The sequence below is a fragment of the Staurois parvus genome, unplaced genomic scaffold, assembly GCF_062004578.1.
Source record: "Staurois parvus isolate SC_StPar_1 unplaced genomic scaffold, SC_StPar_1.0 ptg001151l, whole genome shotgun sequence".
Taxonomy (NCBI): Eukaryota; Metazoa; Chordata; class Amphibia; order Anura; family Ranidae; genus Staurois; species Staurois parvus.
Window position 1 is genome coordinate 169,656 of NW_028318947.1, and position 21,250 is coordinate 190,905.

Consider the following 21,250-nt stretch of genomic DNA (forward strand, 5'->3'; position numbering starts at 1 on the left):
TTTGAATAGCCTTTTCCTGATAATCCTCTCCAGGCTGCGGTCATCCCTGCTGCTTGTGCACCTTTTTCTTCCACATAACTTTCTATTAATCTGCTTTGATACAGCACTTTGGGAACATCCAACTTCTTTTGCAATTACCTTTTGAGGCTTTCCCTCCTTATGGATGGTGCCAATGAAGGTTTTCTGCACAACTGTCAGGGTCAGCAGTCTTTTCCATGGTTGTGATTCCTACTGAAGCAGACTGAGAGACCATTTAAAGGCTCAGGAACCCTTTGCATGTGTTATGGCTTAATTAGCTGATTAGAGTGGGACACTTTGAGCCGAGAATATTGCACCTTTTCACAATATTCTAATATTCTGAGATTGTGGATTTGGGGTTTTCATGAGCTGTAAGCCATAATCATCACAATTATGACAAATCACGGCTTGAACTATCTTGCTTTGCATGTAATGAGTCTATCTCATATATTAGTTTCACCTTTTAAGTTGCATTACTGAAATAAATGAACTTTTGCACAATATTCTAATTTTTTGAGTTTCACCTGTATGTAAGAGGAGTGTACACATTAGCTTTTCCCATAGCTGGAATGGCAAAACTGCTGCAATCCTGAGAAATCTTCAGAGAAAGACAATTCTGGGAGTATCAATCAACATGGTTCCCCCCAACAGCTGTCAATAGTTTTGATTCCTCCTGCTGCCCTCCATACATTAAAGCAGGGGGCCGGATGTGGCTCTTGGGACACTAACCCACTTCCTCCAAGTGACAATAATGGGACATAATGCCTACAACTGACCCCAACGCTGGGGCAGCTTTCCTTTACCTGACACCAACAACAGTGCACTATTCCTCCTAACGCCACTGATGAGGTATTTACTCCTATTGCCACCAGAGATATGTCTAGGCACAATGGCCACAGTCTGCCCCTTCAAAATCTGATGGACAGTGAACTGGCCCTTTGTTTTGAAATTTTGAAGACTCCTGCATTAGAGGATAACAAAGATCCCAGCTACAATCAGCCATAGGGGCAGAAGAAAAGGTGAGTGTTTACATTCTGCATGTGTCAGATGGCTGCTTCCCCTGGTGCACACTTTGGTATCACCCACCAATTTCTACACCTACCGTGGCATATAAGCTCAACTCATGGTGGGGGATGTAAGCATTCAGCACACCTGAACATGTTGGATAAGAAAATTCTGTTATAGGCTCTGCACTACAGGGTACAGGTAATGCTTATTCCTCTTCTTTTGCAGGGTACTTTTTAAATTCAGGCCTTGCCCATACAGCCTGCAGCAACTTAACAGTAATTTGAATGGCAGTGTGTACAGCAAATATCATGCAGATTTCCTGGAAATCCAACATCAGCTACAACTACACACATCTTATGGAGATTCCTGGCCACCATTTTAAACACTACAAACAGACTGCAGCACCCCATGAAGCTGGTCTCACTCCTAACAGTACATACCCAACTGTATAACCATCAATCCATATATTCTTCAGTCAAATACAAAAATTTTCAAAAGCATGTAAACAACCCAAAAGAGCCACTTACAAATAGAAGACAATTTTAATATAAAATATAGTGCAATATAATCCACAAATGTGTTATTTAAGCTTGATACTCTTCTTAACCCCCGCACGGATTCCAGATATCTCTCCGGAGTACCTGACCTCCTCCTTGCGAACCTCTCGAACCTGGAAGATGAATTGAAGAAAGGATTAGCCGTAGACACAGGCATTTGGATGGAAAGCAGGAATAAAATGGCCTGCTGCCTACATGCAAGGAGATTAAAGCGGAAATTCATTCCTACCCCCTCTCAGGTGCAACCATTATGGCACATGCCAACTTGTCCAGCTTTTGAGTCCTGGCAGAGCCACACTCTGTAGCTGATTTACAACACATGCAACGAGAGGGAAGGTTTTGGACTTCTCTGGTAGCAGTCATTGTGCATGCACTGCTGCACATGAGCAGATGGCCAGGAAAGCTGGCACATGCACAAATGTGGCACATGGCTTCTTGAGACCAGAGTCCTGCAGCACATCTGCACAGAGGGCAGGGAAAAATTCTCACCTAGGCAGACATACTGCTTTGCAGCACAAATTAAGCACATTACAAAAGGAAAAAAAAAAATCCCATTTTTATGGAGGGGGAGGCAGGCCAGCACAACATGCTTTTTAGTGTGAAGGTCCACTTTTTAAAAAAGAGATCTGTGCTGACAGAAATATATCAAACGGCTATTGACTCAACCTTCTGAAAATTCTAGCTGTCATACTGATCCCATGCCTTCCATCTAAGTTGCAACTTTACCAATTGCATATTTGTTTCAATCAGCGACTCAAAAAAGCTAAAGATGACCAGACAACGAGCATTTTCAGAAGGGAGTCCTTAAAAGAGTAGTACAGCCAAAGCTTGTTTGCACTCCTGTGATCCACAGGAGAAGTACAGCCAGTTTGTTCTGCAGCCGTGACCCATTTTTAGCTGTCGGCTTACGTCACAGAGCCGGTCTAGGCTGGGGAAAAATTGTAACCTTATGGTTGGGACCCACCCGGGAGCCTGGGCAAGCACCTGGCTTCTCTGAGAGCCTGAGGCAGAAGCTCCCACCCCTTCCACAGCTTGGCGCTCCAGTGAGCGCTGGGGTCGGCAAAGCAGACAGCAGTGACTTACAGTCACACTCTCTGCTCAGAGCATCAGGGAGAGCTGAGCGATCAGCAGTGTTTGATCGCTCAGTTCTCACTCTTAGGGCTGGCGAGAGACAGATTCAGCATTGTATCGATACTGCATCCACCGAAGTAGGATTTAGAAAAAAGAAAAAAAAAATACTACTCTTAACATAAGCCTAAATATTTTTTAGTCTGTTTCCTTTTAGAATGGCTTCATTCTAAATACGCCAGTTACCATTAAAGTGTATGTCAACCCTAACAATGAACTTCCCTTATTGCTGTTAGTTACAGTATTTAAATGAGGTTTGCTATACCAAGAGCATGAAAAAAAGAAAAAACACCTAGTGGATTGCCAGAAATCCAGTGCATTCTTTGAGGCCTTGTCTAGGTCATCCCTCCACCTACAGATTTCTCCCCCCTGCCTCCATATTAAAGAGGAGAGGGGTAGTTGTTCTGTAGTCTTCACACGTCCTGTCCTAGGGTGACAGCTCCTCTATGGATACAGTACAGTAACAGCATTGTCACCCCAGAACAGGAAGTGTTACTGCCAGGATCCGCAGATGAAAATAAAGGGGGGGGAGGAAAAACCAATGCAGCCACCATCTAAGAAATAGTAAGATATCTTTAGTTCTTGGGTTAAGATACATTTTAAGGCTGTCAAGAAAGGGTTAAATCTCAGGCCAGTAAGACATTAAAGGGAATCAGTGATATTGTTTGTTTTTTTTTAAGTGTGAAAAAGGTGCTGGAAGAGGTTGCAAGGAATAGATTTTACAGGTGCGGGCTCCATGGCTGCCACCCTGGATTTATGACCCAATAAAATATTGCAGACAGTAAAATCTAAACTTATCCATCCTAAGTGAATCATTCAGTAGTGATGACAGCCCCAGAGTCAACATTGGCAGCCTCAAGGTATCACTTTACGGTCTGACGTGCAGTTGAGTCTGTGGAAGTCTGGAGGACAGCTCTGAACTGGGTAGACAATGAATATATTTTCCCATGACTTGACGGTAGCCATGAAAAGGGCCCCCCCTAACATGAGATGATCATTGCCATGGCCAGCTGAGGACTGATCTCTTCAGGAGCCTGGTCAACATTAATTAGGGGAGGAAACTAATCTGAGATTTTCCTGCATGATCATTTTCACATTATAAGGACCTGTGTTGAGGGGGTTTTGTTTGCATCAAACCTGCATCTCTCCCTATGCACACCTATGGGACTATAAAATCAACATGAAGCAGGTCAAGCGCACCTGTCAAATCCTGACGAATCTCAGAAGCATCTCAAACTAATGTCACAAAGGGCTGCATGTGCTCATTGACACAAAGTCAAAGCTTGTTAACTCAGGCCTTTCAGCTGGAGTCAGCACAAATGTTCTACAATGATCACACAAAAGAACCTGTTACTGGACCCTAGAGGAGAGAAACTGGCCAGCGGATCACAGGTGATGTTCAAAATTGCTGACATTTGTGGTCACATTAACACTTGAGCCGTGAATCATTTACACTTCAGGCAAACACTGATGGCTGTAATTATCCTTTAATCTGCACTCAGGCAACCATCTCTGTTAATCTTTCAGTAATGTATTTATTACGTCCTAATAAGCTTAGTGTTGAGGATGGAACACTTAAATACGTGATGCAAAGAGCACACATAACTAGATTACATCTAATAAAAAAGAAGGAAACTCTATAGAGTTTTTAAAGTAAAACAGTAATATTTTAGGCAGTTTGGCTTCATCGAAGTACAGTAGGAGGTGAAAGGAGAATGAGAGTCAGTCCCCCGAGCAGTTTTAAAATACTATTCTGTGCAAAGCTATATAGGACAGCCACATAGTATGCAACATTACCTTGGGCAACAAAGCACTTCAGTTCTGGCACTGAGCCCTCATAGGTTTGTATGGGAGTGTTCCAGAACAAAGGGGCTGCTTCCCAGGATGCAACATAAATGTTCACCAGCACACCACAAATCTTCAATTAAGTGAATGTTTTTTAATTGAAGATCGATCACAGTGTAGTGCAACGTTTCGGAGCCGCAAAGGACCCCTTTGTCAGGCATGTGATGACATTGCATGCCTGACAAAGGGGTCCTGTGTGGCTCCAAAATGTTGCACTACACAATGTGATGTGATCGATCTTCAATAAAAAACATTTGGATTTAATTGAAGATTTGCGGTGTGCTGGCGAATATATATACTTTGTATCAAGTATGCTCCAGTATCCAGCTGGTGATCACTTCAGCACCCAGTACTTTTAAGAGCCCATTCCAGGAACGTGTGATGGGAATATGGACTGTTATCTGCTTCCCAGGATGGCCCCATACAAATCTATGCAGCCACAGCAGATTCCTGCCCGAGATAAAGTTAATAAGTTAATATTGAACAGGAAATGGTTCTGCTATCCAGATCATGGGCAGGGGGGGGGGGGGGGGGTTTGGGCAGGTTAATTCAGGAGGGGTGGGGGGAGATTAGAGAGGATAAAAGTGTGGTAGTCCTGGAATACATCTGATGGACCATAAACTCGTAGTATAGACCCTTAAGACTAGGGCCCTAAACAGGGTCGCTAATGGTCAGACATAATATATTTGATGAGGTTTATCAAGCAGCACATTGATAGAGTCCTGAAACAATGAAAAATTGACAACTAGTGGTCCAGGACTGGACCTTGGTCGAGCCTCTGGTTTAGACTATAAGTGGTTTACTTGATAGGAACCCTGCCGTAGCACATGTACACATGGCTGTCAAACATACCTGGCCCTTTCTGCGGATTTTGGCACGCCTGAACTTCTCTCTGTGTTTAACCCTGGGGTTTCTGTCAATCTTCTTCCTTTTAGGTGTAAGTCCTTTATTTTTCGCAATCTGAAATTATCAACAGCAACAGATCAACAAATCTTACCTTGTTTTCCTCAGGTTTTATGCCACAAACATATACAGAAACACTATACTGAATACTATGGTCATCTTGCAAAGGATTACTACATCCAACAGTGATATTTCATCTATAAGTGGAATCTGGTTGGCTTAGCTGCCTGCTAGTTTCCAACAGACCATGAAGCCAACATGTACTGCAGGGCATTATGCTCTAGCCTGATTATGGATAATCCAGTTATCCTGCAAACTGTCTTAGTATTGTTACCTGGTAAGTAATAGCTCTCTTTGCATTGGGATCCATTTCTTCTGCTGGCACCTCATCACTAGAAAAACATAAGTAAATCTTAGAAGATGAAGCTGTCAATTATAAAATACATCACAGTACACCAATAATACATACACTGCCTCTTTTTTCCCACGCTTCCTTTTTTCTAGTAGTTTCCTCTCCATCATCCTGTAATAACTCAGAGCATCTTCTTCATCCAGATCTGAGTCAATGTCTTTCGGCTCCTCTAGAGGACGCTGTGTAAAACAGAAGTATGGAATGAGTAGCACTTACCAGGTATTCTATACAAACAATAGCATCTGATTTTTAACAAATGCATTTGAAACAAGAGCTCGCTTCTCAAGGCAAAGTGATATGTTTAGGGCACGTACACTATGGAGCCAACAGTTTGTGAACTCCTGATCATCACACCTACACTATAGAATGATTTGGGTTCAGGTGTTCTAGGGAAAGGGACTGTTTAAAACTACAGCATACAAAAAACATTTTAGACAGTTCTGCCCTTCCAAGTTTGTGGTAACAGTTTGGAGAAGGTCCTTTTTTCCAGCATTACAGTGCCCCGTGTACACAACCTGCTCCATAAAGACATGGTTTGGTGTCAAGGAGCTTGAGTGCCCTGCACAGAGCATTTACTTTATGCTCGTAAAGGATAAATTCACCAAAGTTCAAATTTTGGAACATGCTCCACATGTCAGTGTGACAGAGGGCAGGCGATCTTCCCCTCGGACCCCCTGTAACGTCTTGAAGAGTGCAGTCATGCAGGGCTCCACCCACACAGCTGTGTCATTCATTTACAGTTTCCTGTGAATGAATGAACTACAAGTACCATCAGCCACCACTGCTGACAGCTTGTAATTCTGAATGAACTGTGAGGGAGCTGATGAGTGCTTTCATAGTTTATTCACAAGCCCTGCAGCTTTCAACAGATAGCCCGTATGAATGTGCAGGCAGAAAGCTGCAGGGCCTGTCTACAAAAGCTTGACATTACACAACTGACCCACTGATCATGGATGCAATGTTTTCCAGGCGCCTGCAAGAAAAAAAAATAATAAATGTAATAAATTCATTTTTATTTCTGCAAAAATATCTGCATTTATTATTTTTATTGGACCTTATCCTTTAGGCCTACTGAACACCTTTGGCATGAACTGAAACACTGGATGGGAGCCAGGGCTTCTCATCCAACATCAGTGCCTGACCTCACAAATATTTATTTGGCTGAATGGACACCAATTCCCACAGACATGCTCTGCAATCCTGTGGAAGCCTAGCCACAAAGCATGGAGAGGGTAGGGTCAACTCAATATTCCGACAGTTTTGGAATGGGACATCCAACAAGATCATGCACGTGTCATGGTCAGGTGTTCATAAACATTTAGCCATATTGTCTACTCAATATATTCAGAAACCGTTCAAATAAACAGAGAGAAGTGTTATAGAAACAACTAAATAGTGCTTTAGATCTAAAGCTAAACACAAAATACATGATTACTGCCAAATGAGTTGTAGGTCTGTCCATCCAGTCTTGTGATACACATACATCTCTTCATTAGCAAGATCACTCTACAACTTCCTAGTTTACTAGTTCCCCTAATGTCTCATGGGTGGTGATAATGCTAATTCATTGTGTAATAAGCAGGCTGGGGATAGAGAGCTGACACAGAAAGTTGTATTTCTGAAGCAGGAAGTGTGTGTTAACTGCCTGACTGTGCAGTGCTCAGAGGGGAGTAAATCACAAGACTGGCTCAGCAGATTCACAAATCATTTGGCAATCAAAATCTATAGATTTCTACTTTTTATTAGCAGTTTGCCTATTGCTAAATTTGTCATTCACCAATTCTGCAATTTACCTTGACAGCTGCTTTCTTGGAAGCTTTTGGTTGACCTTTTTGGAATTTAAATGCACCAGTATTTTTCCGGAAATCTTCACTTAGAAGCAAACGTATTTGTGCAGATAATGTCTGATCCACAACCGCCAATTTGTTTATCAGCTGAATGAGAAAAGTATATGGTGTAAAGCTTTGCAAACACATTGATAGAAATGATAAATTACAGTAGAATGCCAGGCTATACCTACCTAACCTTGAAAACAACCCCCCCCCCCCCCCAACACATATGTCAGCGGCAGCTGCAAGGGAGAGAGCGCTCAACAAAGGATAATTATACCAGGGAGTGTTGATGTTACCCATAGGCTCTTATGGCCCATCCATTGTCGGCACTCCCTCCTCTCCCCTGCAGCTGTCTCTGTCTGACAAGGGGAGCTGGGTCATGTGGCCAGACTAGAGTGGTGTGAAAACAGGCAAGTACATAAATCCATCTTTCAAAGGTCAGTCAACATAGCTGTTAGGAGGGGAGAGGGAGCATTTTTAAGATTAGTTAGGTATAGTCTGGATTTCCACTTAAACACAAATGCAACAACTTCATATGTATCAGAAAAAAAAGAAGACTAAACATTCCCTTTGAAGAATGGGATACTAGATTAAAGAAGCCTTGAAATAAAAATGGTGCAGTGGGAAAAAGGTCATTACTGAACTAAAACAATATACCAGAGGAGGTAATGAGGATACGATATGTGGTACACTCACATTTCTGTATGTAACCAGTCTTTCTATGACAGGGTGCCCAGTGATAGGCAGTCTCTTGGCTTTCAGAAACAGGTAATAGCTGATATTTGTGCAATAACTAGAAAAAGGAATAAGATATAAATTACAAGTTGTGCACAGAGAAAGATAAAATCACTAAATAGAAGCCCATTAGGGTACTTACTTCATATAAAGCTGGAATTTTGACTTCAGGTAGGCACTACCCTGAAAAACACAATTATGTCACTCGTTTTATCACATTGCATCAAATAGAAATAAACAGACATGCCATGTAGTGATTGTCCATTACTGTTCCTCCCCCCTCCTTCAGTAAAGGTCTATCAGTTTGATTAGGCTTATCATAGAAAATTATAGGAGCTTGGAGTCAGTTTTCTACTTTATTAATTTTTTAAACGCATAATGTAACTTCTAGAAGTTAGGATTTAGGATGATTTATTAGCTAACTAGACTGTAGCGCAAGCTTTCGAAGCACGTTTGCCTCTTCTTAAGGCCTCATCATGCACACAGGACATTTTACCAACTCTTAACAAGTGCCAAGCATTTTTTTTTTTCTGATAAAATGTTGCTGCCAGGAGAAAAGAAGTTAATGCATGAGACACATTAAGGAGCTTCAAGCACTTGGGATTTAATTAGTTTCATTGACCAGAAAATTAATTTAACGTATTCTGGCCACTAAAACGAATGCTCAAGCATTAAACGAGTCTAGCGTTTTAGGCATGTCAAGCATTTTTTTTCCTGCCAAAATGCCACTGCTCCTGGACGTGCTGGAAATTTGTTTTTTCTCCTCCATCTAAATGCCTGTGTGTGCGTGGATGCAAAGGCTAACGTGCAGGGGCATTTAGAGGCAGGAAAAAAAGAAAGATCAAAAAAATGCCAGAAGCTCCAAGGAGCAGCATTAAAAACATCCACTGTGCATGAGGCCTTAGGCAATATGAACTGATAGTGAGAAGCATACATTTTATATATGTAATAACAAAGAGATGCAGATGTATTCCACCTCGTACACAAATGGCAGTGGGTGCTTAAACAAATGATACTATGTATATAATGTATGCTTCTTATGGTTATACAGGATTTACATAGCACCAACAGTTTGCGCAGAGCTTAACAAAATGACTTCGTACTTACTGCCTGAAGAGGCTACTGTGCTCTGATAATTTACTTTTCAATGTAGCCAATAAATGAAATCCCCCTAAATCCAAACTTTTACTTTTGTTGATGGCTGCCATAACACTGTGCTGCTAAGATTTTTGTACTAGTTATATAAAATCTTTATTTTACAAAATGTAAAATAAAGGCTGCACCAAGCTTTTTAGCTATTCAGCTCTATAAACCTGACGTGTTTCAACAAAGCATACAAAGACCAACTTGGAAAAAAATATGTAATATTCATTGCCTGAACCCGAAATTAAAAAAAAACAAAAAAAACAAAAAACATTAATTTGGACTTGGATACTATTAAATTTCTAACTTTTGTATTTCTTCAAGTTTACGACTTCCTTTCAGAATCCCTGCCTCTCTTTGATTTAAACATCACATACCTTTCCTTTGGGGATGGTCCCGTTTCTCACCATCTGCAACAACGGTTGCAATTCATCTTTCACTTCTCCTAACTAAAAAAAAAAAAAGGAAGAAGAAAGAAGGATTGGCGCCATAGTATACCAAATGCTGCAGACAACAAAATGCCACCTAATGATTAATGAAAACTGGAGCACAAGAGAATGAGGGAAGGGTAGGCACAATCTTATTTTCAATGACTATATTGTCCAACTGCGATTGTTACGTATACTTTTTATAATCTCTTGCTGTTCATCAAAATATAAGAAACTGGGCAGCACAATGGCTAAATGGTTAGCACTTCCGCCTGGCAGTACTCAGGTCGTTGGTTCGATTCCCAGCTGCGGCACCTCCTGCCTGGAGTTTGAATGTTCTCCCTGTGCCTGCGTGGGTTTTCTCCAGGTACTCTGGTTTCCTCCCACACTCTAAAGACATGCTGGTAGGTTAATTGGCTCCTGTCTAAATTGTCCCTAGTATGTATGAATGTGAGTTAGGGACCTTAGATTATACACCCCTTGAGGGTAAGGGACTGATGTGAATGTACAATATATATGTAAAGCGCTGCGTAAATTGACAGCACTATATAAGTACCTGAAATAAATAAATAATAAATATAAAGTGGAACTAAGCCCATTGATTTAAGTGTTTAAAAAAACAGTTACATTCCTGGCATGCTGGGAATATTAACAGTCACATTTGCTTGTGATCTCAACTAAACTGTCAAACCATCAAGTGGCAGGTGTCATAACTGATCACATGTGCAGCACCAGTTGCAGATCAAGCAGAAGCTAAGATGGCAGCTTCCTTGGCTGAAAAGGATAGAAGGGTTTATTTCTGCTTTAGTGCAAACTGCCGAATTTCAGTTAAAAACAAAAGTGTCTGCTTTATCTGCCAATAGGCTTGAGAAGAAGGCCTAAGCCAGGGATAGGCAACCTTGGGATTCATGCCTGTAACTGTCAGAGTGCTGCAATGCCTGTTGGGACTTCGAGTTCCTGACGTGCCAAGCTTTCTTACCCCTGGCCTATTCAGTTAGATGGGTTCTGTAACCCAATAGTGGTGGGAAGATACAAGCAGAACAATGCTCAAGGTGGGCTTCAGTGTGGGGAATAGCAGAGCAAGCTAGCATAGTTAAGTATATTTAAAATATTGTTTAGCAATATGCTAAAAAAATGACACATAAAAAGTATTATGATATGTGCATATAAATCATTTCTTAAAGGTGGCTAGAATGTCAGTAACCTCACTGCTATAGCTGGTCTTCCAGCTGGGAGAAAATTGCATGTTGTACACCTAGCTCCCAACAGTGTGTGTCCTCATCAGACCCATTTCAGGGGTCGCCTGTCAATGTGGTGACATCCAGCAGAAGCCCAAAGAGCAAACAGGAGGCATGGCAGTAGTACAGAGGCTGCAGATTCTGAATAATGTTGTCAGCCTCCTAATGCTTTGAAGCCATATAAGAAAAGCAGCTGTGATTATCGTATAAATGTTGGGGACAATTCGATCCAACTACCAGTCTCTACGGGGCAGACCAAAGTGACTCCTTCAAGCAATGGTAGTGATAAGAGAGAGACAGTCTGTTTTTACTCCTACACTTACAAGGATAAGTTCACCTTTTAGAAAAAAATAATGCAAATTTTTTTGCAGGTAAAAAAATGTGCATTTATTATTTTTGTCCAAAGGAGCCTGGAAAGCGTTGCAGATGCAATCAGTAGATCACTGATGCCATGCAGGTCTCCTGCAGACCTGTCAGAATATCTGCTTGCCATACAGGATGTATGGTCAAGCAGATTTTCTGACAGGAAGCTTTAATGAACTACCAGGGCACTCCACAGCACCATGGCAGTTAATTGAAGACTACAAGCCAACAGCTGCTAAGGCGGCCGGTACTTGTAAGCACTCATCCGCAGAACTCTGTAAATGAGCGACACGGCCATGTGGGCGAGACCTTGCATGGCCATGCTGTTTTCAAAACCGACAGATAGTACGGGGAGGATCCTCTCTGTCTGGGGGGGGTGGGGGCAGGCGCTGCTGTGGCTATGGAAACATGTTACATGTTCCACCCTGAAACCGGGTGAAACATGTTCCAAAGGTGAACTTATCCTTTAACATGATGTCAGTACTTTACCTTAAGCTTCAGATCCTGAATAAGTTCCAGCAGCTCTGGAGATTCCTTTTTCAGCAATTTGCGTTTTTCCTTATCAGACATTTTCTGCAAATCTTTTACAATCTTTTCTTCTGACAGCTTCTCATCGCTTGGTTTTTCACCGAATTCCTGCAGGAAAATGAGAGATAAGAAAATCCTAAAAAGATACTTGGAAGGTCTATTTATATAGATTTACTTCCATACAAGATATACTTTCAGCCAGGGTTCAGAGTTCACATGAAGATCTACAGTAGGCAAAAAAAATCTGCATCAAACACTTCTGACATGTCAGATGCCTGATTCCCCACTGCATTCTGCTAGCCCCTACTTCACTGGAGAACATAATAGTGACAGAGGGAGCTGGCAGATGGGACCAGGCATCTGACACTCCCAGAAGTGTGTCAGGCGCAAAAGACTAGTGGCGTGGCAGTGCAACAAGCAAGTACGGAGTCATCTTTATAGGCAGAAAGAAAAATCGAGTCTTGCATTAACGAGTCCTGTCTCTGCAACTAGGGATGCAAAATACTCACTGCTTTCATATCACTTGAAAGAGGCTCCCAGATTATATATGCCAATGTTTTCCCTATACACACAGAAATACAAATTGACCTGCATAAACGGTTGTGTAGGCAAACATTGTGCTTTCAGATTCATAGCAGCTGAATTGTCTTCTATTGCTCCAGTTATAATATCCACTTTGCAGGGATTCCATACCCAATCTGGCATTCAGCCTTCTTGAGCCCTGGATACAGAGATATTTTCTATCGTGAAATGTAGGCATCATCATTTTACCTGTATAAAATCCAGGCCATAATCTTCCTCACTGAGGGTCTTTGCCAACCGTTGCTGGATATTTTGTGCTTCCTCTTCCTCTTCTTCAGCTTCCACCTCTAGCTCCTCTTTGCTTTTTTTATTTTCTTTATAAATGAAACAATTTTTTTTTTGACAATGTTAACTTTATAAAACTGAAAAAAATTCAGACACTCACCTATTGCTACTCTAAATCTGGCCATGTACTGACTGATAACATGGACTGGACAGATATCGATCAGTGTTTGGCAGGAATCAATTGATCAACTTTTGGGACATACTGGAAAACTATTTTGGATCAGCAGCTACACCAAGGTCTGGTGGAAGGGGAGACCGTGGATGTCCTGCTACATGTAATCTTTTGTGAAAAGCATTTTATGACTAACTTGTTAATAAGGGGGCATAACTATCCAGTATGCCTTTTACCTATCCTGGAAAAATTGAGCATGGCGGTAGAAAGACTGTCAGATTGTTTAGCTAAGAAATATAGACTTTATATTTTATTACATGGACAATTTATCACGGATATCTATACTGGATTCACTATATTTTTGGTTGTCTATTTTGCACTAGTCTAGTCTTCGCACTAATGTAGTTGTGTGATTGGTTTATGATTTTTGTCACAAATGCAAGCAGTGTTAACCCTTTGAGGACCAAGGGACATCCCATGTTTGTAATTGCGTGTATCATCTGATTAAGAACTTAAAACTCTTTTTTTTTGGTTTGAGTCAAAATATTAGTTCTTATCAACAAACAACAAATGGATCTAGCTTTTTGCCAATTATTTCATGAAATGGCTTAGTTACAGCAACTGAAGTGTACAAACTTTAAAAACAAAAAAATTGATTCTTTTGGCGTTCCAAAACTTTACGGTCCTCAAAGGGTTAAGCCACAGTAATAAAAGACCATCTGTGGTCACCAAGTGTTTTCTTCACATTGGATGGACTTACTATTTAATGGGACATAAACAACCTAGAAGTGGATTAAGAGATATTCCTCAAACAGCAGAAATGTTACAGCAACATATTAACATACATATCTGTTATCTGGAAGACCAGAGTCAAATGGGTGTGACCACCTAAATCAATCCAAAATTCATTAGAGTGGTGATCAGTGAAAAATACAAAAGATGTTTGCCTTTGTGTCTACACAAGTGCTTCAGCAACTCCTGACACTAACAGAAACATACATACTTTTACTGTATTCCTTGTAGTCTGTGTCATAGTACAGTTTCTTCTTCTGTCCCCAGGCCAAAGCATCCGGCAGACCTGAAACCACAGATCAGATTATATTGTAAGATAAAATATTCAGTCGTGTGTTATTGTTATACTTGGAGCCAAGTTGATGTCACCAAATCTAAAATAAGATATACACTGAAAACAGAAAAGTTTAATTTAATAGTTTCATTAGCATGATGATAAAGAGGGGGGTGGAAGGAAGCAAAATATAAGCAGCTTAAACATCAGTTTTAAGTTTACACGTATAGATTTGCTCTAAGACACCTTTCACACTTACATATTGGGAACTGACTATCATTCTCTTAATAAAAGATTTCCTTTCTGAAGAGTTCTTTCATTTATTATTAAATCACAATTGCCCATTGTTAGGCTGTGGGGTAAAAGACACCACAGAAAATGCAATCAATACATATCATGCTTTATTACAGTATAATATTATGAATGGGCCCTTATGCAACTCTACAAATGTCAGATCCTTGCAAATCACAGAAGCTCTGAGGGCAATACAAATAATTTGTATAGTTGGACCAACCATCATTTGAACGATCTTCTAGGTCACTTCCCATTGAAATACGATCATCTTCATCCTCTGCCTCGTCTTCGTCATCCTCTTCATCATCTTCCTCCTCTTCAGGAATATCAAGAGGCATAACCTCATCCTACAGTGAATTAATTGAAAAACTGTGAGAGACTGTATAAGAGCACAACAAATGGCATCTCAGCTTAAAACAATATAATTCTAAAGTGCACCTGTCACCTACATTTTGAGGGCTAACAAATTATTAATGTAAAAGCAGCCTATCCATTCAATACATATACTATATTGCCAAAAGTAGTGGGTCACCCCTCCAAATCATTGGATTCAGGTGTTCCACTCACATTCATGGCCACAGGTGTATACAATCAAGCAGCTAGGCATGCAGACTGCTTCTACACACATTTGTGAAAGAATGGGTCGCTCTCATGAGCTCAGTGAATTCAAGCGTGGTACCGCGATAGGTTGTCACCTGTGCAACAAGTCCATGCGAGAAATTTCCTTGCTACTAAATATTCCACAGTCAACGGTTAGTGGCATTATAACATAGTGGAAGCAACTGGGAACATAGCCTTCATATTAACAACTGGGCCTTCATATTAGCACAACAATAATGCGTAGAGAGTTTTATGGAACGGATTTCCATGGACAAGCAGCTGCATCCAAGCCTTACATCACCAAGTGCAATGCAAAGCGTTGGATGCAGTGGTGTAAAGCACGCCGCCACTGGACTCAAGAGCAGTGGAGACATGTTCTCTGGAGTGATGAATCACGTTTCCCTGTCTGGCAATCCAACTGAAGTGTCTGGATTTGGCAGTTGGCAGGAGAAAAGTACTTGCCTGACTGCATTGTGCAAGTGTAAAGTTTGCTGGAGGGGGGATTATGGTGTGGGGTTGTTTTTCAGGGGTTGGGTCCTTAGTTCCAGTGAAGGGAACTCTTAAGGTGTCAGCATACCAACACATTTTGGACAATTTCATGCTCCCAAATGAGTCTCCATAGTTTTACTTTATTAGAACTTGATATTTAAAGGCTACGTTCACCTTTAGGACCAGGTTACAACCATATTTAGAATATAACATGCTTGTATGCACCCACCTCCTGCCCCCAGCACTCCCCTCTCTGGGACAGTGGGCAGGGGATCTTCTCCCTGCATTGGCTGTCACAATTTGACAACAGCACAACTGTGTGGGGCTCCACTCACACAGCCATATTGTTCGTTCACAGGTTCTTGTGAATGATTAGACTACAAGTACCATCAGCCATTGTAGCTGATGGCTTAAAAGGTGAAGTTATCCTTTAATACTTCAACATCCCTATGTATGCTTTTCCACATTTACCTCGCTGTCGTATTCTTCATCAGCGTTGTCAAATTTGACTCCTTTTTCCATCAGACTCTGAAAGCACCATTAAAAGTTTGAATTACATGAAAGTACAGAAATCACAGCAAAAGTTTATCATGTCTTTTTTTAGTAATAACATCCTATGCTGACAAAAGTAAAGAACATTTGAAAAAGGTTCTACACGATTTACAACAGAAGATACTAATCCTGTTTGACCAAATGGGATGCTGTCCTTTCACTCTGGCCACTGAGCAGCCTGCAAGATCACTGGATCTGGTATCCGATATGAAACAGCAGTTTCTACACAGACCTGAATGTAATGATGTTCCCATGAAGCCTATTATCTCCATAATAAAAAGTAAAACTTCATATTTATAGGATTCAGGTTATCATGTTACTGCTAGACTAAATTTAACTCCTTTTGTGTGAGGTTTGTTTTCTAGCAAGGGATGTGCAGACAGTCTGAGCCCAGCAAATCTCATATCAGAAAAATGTATGAAAGTTTTTCCTGCCTCAATGAGTCAATAAAACAGCATTTCTGTGACTAGAAGTAGAAAAGTCATAGATGTGCCCAACTGCTTTTAAATTTATTATACTCCATGCAGCCATGCCATTTACAGCATAGCTTCCAGTGTATTTAGCACCGTTTTTTATACTTGATTTTTATGTTTTCAGGCTGGGCATCAGTTAACCTGGAAGACTGAAAACATCTGGAAAAGACTTAAACATGGTGGAAAAGAATTACTGGGGAAGGGACAACATTGGAGAAAAGGCGAGTATTGCAGCTAGGAGAGTATTTAAGCACCCTTCTGGTGGCCTTTTAATTTTGGCTTAGGTTGGGCTGTGCGCAAAACCTTTTCTTAGACCTGTTGCCACTGTTAACAACCTATACCACTAAACAGCTCATCCACTCCCTCATCATATCACGACTCGACTACTGCAACTCCCTCCTCACTGGCCTGCCTCTCCGCTGGCTATCCCCGCTTCAGTCGATCCTGAATACGGCTGCCAGACTCATTCACCGCTTTTCCAACATTTCCAACCGCTCTGTCTCCGCCACCCCCCTCTGCCAATCCCTCCACTGGCTTCCGATTGCGCAACGGATCAAATTCAAAATCCTAACACTGACGTACAAAGCTGTCCACCATACTGCCCCAAACTACATCACTGACCTAATATCCAAGTACCGCCCAGCACGCACACTCCGCTTCTCACAAGACCTCCTTCTCTCTAGTTCCCTGGTCTCCTCCTCCCATGCCCGCCTCCAGGACTTCTCCAGGGTGTCACCCATCCTCTGGAACTCCCTGCCCCAACCCATCAGATTATCACCTACTCTCCTCTCCTTTAGGTGCACCCTGAAAACCCATCTCTTCAGGGAAGCCTACCCCACCCCCTGCTAACTTGCCGACCTCCACTCTTCCTACCACTCCATCCCCCACAGCTATCTCCTCCTGTGCCATCATCCCCTCCCTCCTAGACTGTAAGCTCGAAAGAGCAGGGCCCTCAATCCCCTCATGTTTTGCATTGTATTGGTATTGTTCTGTCACATGTTCTGTCCCCCTTTGTAATGTACAGCGCTGAGCGAACTATTGGCGCTTTATAAATACTGTATAATAATAATAAATAATAATATACTGAACCTCTGGCTCAATGATTTGGGTCACTTCCTGTGGGGAGCAGAATTCAATTTTGGAGTGAAGATCCATTCTAATATATTAAAGCTACAAGGTCAGCAAGACATCCAGTCAACTAGCATTGGCAGAGTGACATAAACCTTACAGACTGCATATGAGTTTACAGAACCTCATTACTACATACAGACTTACCTTAAACTTCCCCTCGTGGTAATCATCAATTTCATCATTATAGTACTTTGAGGAGAGCTGCAATAGGACAAAACCAAAATTATTTTACCAGAATACAAATCCACATTACAGACAATAATGACAGACTGGTTGGTAGGTTTTACCTCCTTCGTGGAAGGGATATCTGCTTTGGACAAGGATTCATCATACACAAGTTCATCTACTTGGGCTTTTTTGGGCCTCTGATTCCTGCAAGATGATTAAACATTCTCTTTAAACAATAGATTGATCAGATATTAAGAGAATAAAACATTGACTGCATTCTATGTTTACAGTCCAGCCATAATAGAGCTGATAGAGCAGAAGCTCTGATGAAGATGATCCTTCCACAGCCGGACAAAGATCTAAGCACACTACAGATGAGTGTCCTCAGGAGTACCCAGGGCTGAAGGAAAGTGCATGGATGGGGCATAGCTGTGCACATTTTATTTGCTCTCACTAGGTAAATATAAAAGCCATGATCATTGGGAATTTGCTTGAAGTAGGGATTGCATTTTAGTGAGTGGACACATAGGGCCAATGGCCAGAACCCCCAGTGTAAGGGCTCACTGACAACAGCAGTAATTTTGTAAGCTGTTCTCGGTCACTGCAGTGCTACATGTCACAATACCCAGTCTAGCAGTGACCACATGCAGTTGTAATACTGTGTATCTGCTACTCCACTCAGACCTCTGTGTCTGGAATTGCTTCTATGGTTTCTTTTCACCTCTATCAAGTGATTTGTCATGAGAGTCGAGGGTGAGTAAATGCTTCTAGAATTCTGCCAAAAGCCAGACACACAGGTGTGAACTAAAACGACTAAAAATAATAATTTTGTTTTCTAAAATAACAAACGTGTTATACTCACTTGCTCTGTGCAATGGTTTTGCAGTCAGCAGCCCCAATCCTCCTCTTCTTGGTTCCCCCGCCGGCGATCCTGGCTCCTCCTCTTCTCTGAGTGCCTCCACAGCAAGCCGCTTGCTATGGGGGCACTCATGTGGGCTCGATCAAAGTGTGCATCTACTGACACACAAAATGTGGCTCAGCCCGGCCCCCTGCTCTCTTTGATTAACAGCTGCTGCTGTTGAGCATACTTTGGGAAGAGGGGAGAGGAGAGCAGATTTGCTGCAGACAGGCATAGTGCTGAATCAAGAATAAGCTCAGGTAAATATTTCAGGGCGGGCTGGGGGAGTTGACAAGGAAAAGTTTTGCTACCTTATTGCAGAGAATGCAGTAAGGTAAGGGAAAAAAAAACAAAAAAAAAAAAAACTTACCTTTACAACCACTTTAAGGTAGCAGTATTTTGTAATTCAACACACCACTGTACCCCTATATAAATGTATATATGTATGAATAAAAAAATCATTGGTGTTTGTCACCTCCATGACCACAGGTGTATAAAATCAAGCACCTAGACATGCAGACTGCTTCTACAAACATTTGTGAAAAAATAGGTCACACAACAGCAGCACATAGAGAGCTTCATGGAATGGGTTTCCACGGCCGAGCAGCTGCATCCAAGCCTTACATCACCAAGTGCAATGCAATGCATCAGATGCAGTGGTGTAAAGCAAGCCGCCACTGGACTCTAGAGCAGTGGAGACGTTCTCTTGAGTGACAAATCGTGCTTCTCTGTCTGGCAATCCGATAGACGTGTCTGGGTTTGGCGGTTGCCAGAAGAACGGTACTTGTCTGATTGCATTGTGCCAAGTGTACAGTTTGGTGGAGGGGGGATTATGGTGTTGGGTTGTTTTTCAGGGATTGGGCTTGGCCCCTTAGTCCCAGTGAAGGGAACTCTTAAGGCGTCAGCATACCAAGACATTTTGGACAATTTCATGCTCCCAACTTTGTGGGAACAGTTTGGGGATGGCCCCTTCCTGCTCCAACATGACTGCACACCAGTGCACAAAGCAAGGTCCATAAAGACATTCATGAGCGAGTTTGGGGTGGAGGAACTTGACTGGCCTGCACAGAGTCCTGACCTCAATCATAGAACTCCTTTGGGACAAATTAGTGCGGAGACTGCGATCCAGGCCTTCTCGTCCGACATCAGTGCCTGACCTCACAAATGTACTTCTGGAAGAATGGTCAAACCTTCCCATAGACACACTCCTAAACCTTGTGGACAGCCTTCCCGGCAGAATTGAAGCTGTTATAGCTGCAAAGGGCGGGCCAACTCAATATTGAACCCTGCGGACTAAGACTGGGGGGCCATTAAAGGTCATGTGTGTGTAAAGGCAAGTGTTCCAATACTTTTGGAAATATAGTGGGTGAGTGTGTATGTATATATCTATATACACACACACACAGCTTGACAAATTTGCTTTGAATCTAGGAGCCAGCTAAAAAAGTTAAGAACCAGTTTTTTTGATGACGGAGATGGCAGATCTTGAATTTTGCACATATAGGGGACTGGAGCCGGGAATGCTTCTGGGTGGGACAGCTTGTTGGTGCTGATATTAGTGATATGTGTTTTGAGGTGAGGTGGGGGGCAATTTTTGTGTTACCCAGGGCAGCACAAGACCTAAATACACCACTGGAATAGAGGGGAAATCTTCATTGGGGACACTAGTGCTGGCGATGACCAGGGAGTTCCTCTCACTTCCTGTTTGGCTATGGGACAGGAAGTGAAGGGAAATCTCCCCAAAGGGACACATGGCAAAAAAACTGACCGGGGTTATAACCCTCCCATACTATATCCAAAATGTAAAACGTTTTGCCTTTAGATGTACTTTAACTAGTCAGCATTTAGGTAGAGGTGCCCACCCCAGACATAAACCAGGGACAGCTGAGGGAGAGGGTAGGGGTGCAGAGGGATATGCTCCCAAATGAGGACCAGTCCCTCCAAATGAGGCCCACTACCACCCCACGGTCCCAGCCAAGTCCCCCGATCATCACTCACCTGCGAGCCTTCCCCATCCTCCCCTCTTCTCCAGGCTCCGCTCACACGTGTCTCCCACTTCCGGTCCGCCACCTAATGCAGCCCCTCCAGAAACACAACCCGGCACTTTCGTTCCTATTAAACTGTAGACATCTCTTCATTAGTAAATAATGAATGTGTCCTCCGAGTCTGTAATGGCTGTGCCTAGTCCTCATTGATTGGAAGGTCCTTCTGGGACTTCCATCCATACCTTTCTTCAAGTTTCAATTAATTTCACAAAATAGAGTGTATCGGAGTGTATCGGGGTGATGAGCCATGTGTGGGGGTACCTGTGGGAGACACTCAAGTCTCTTTGTCCAATTCCGAGCAAGTACACACATAATATCTGTCTATTAAATACAAGGCCCGGGGTGGCTAACCGTCCGTCACCCTCACAGTATACTGTGACCGATGACAGAAATGTTTGTTTCGATTGGAATTTCCTT

The 21,250-nt window shown here is 42.1% G+C and overlaps 1 protein-coding gene across 1 annotated transcript; it reads right to left on the bottom strand.

The window, feature by feature from the left end:
* Window positions 1-1,549: 1,549 nt before the first annotated feature.
* UTP3 (UTP3 small subunit processome component) lies at window positions 1,550-20,929 on the bottom strand. Its single transcript, XM_089659387.1, has 16 exons — window positions 20,787-20,929; window positions 18,010-18,094; window positions 17,867-17,923; window positions 16,038-16,094; window positions 14,698-14,824; window positions 14,121-14,195; window positions 12,910-13,034; window positions 12,100-12,246; window positions 9,959-10,030; window positions 8,581-8,621; window positions 8,400-8,496; window positions 7,665-7,805; window positions 5,929-6,050; window positions 5,794-5,851; window positions 5,409-5,516; window positions 1,550-1,696 (listed from the first exon to the last, which is right to left on the bottom strand). Exons 1-16 carry the CDS (start codon window positions 20,801-20,803, stop codon window positions 1,607-1,609), a joined length of 1,419 nt encoding a protein of 472 aa, XP_089515513.1. The 5' UTR covers window positions 20,804-20,929; the 3' UTR covers window positions 1,550-1,606.
* Window positions 20,930-21,250: the final 321 nt, after the last annotated feature.

Coding starts and splice junctions, on each gene's coding strand:
- UTP3 (XM_089659387.1), bottom strand. Junction 8,622..9,958: donor GGACCATCCCCAAAGGAAAG/GTATGTGATGTT, acceptor TGTGTTTTTCAG/GGTAGTGCCTACCTGAAGTC. Junction 6,051..7,664: donor CCAAGAAAGCAGCTGTCAAG/GTAAATTGCAGA, acceptor TGTTTTACACAG/CGTCCTCTAGAGGAGCCGAA.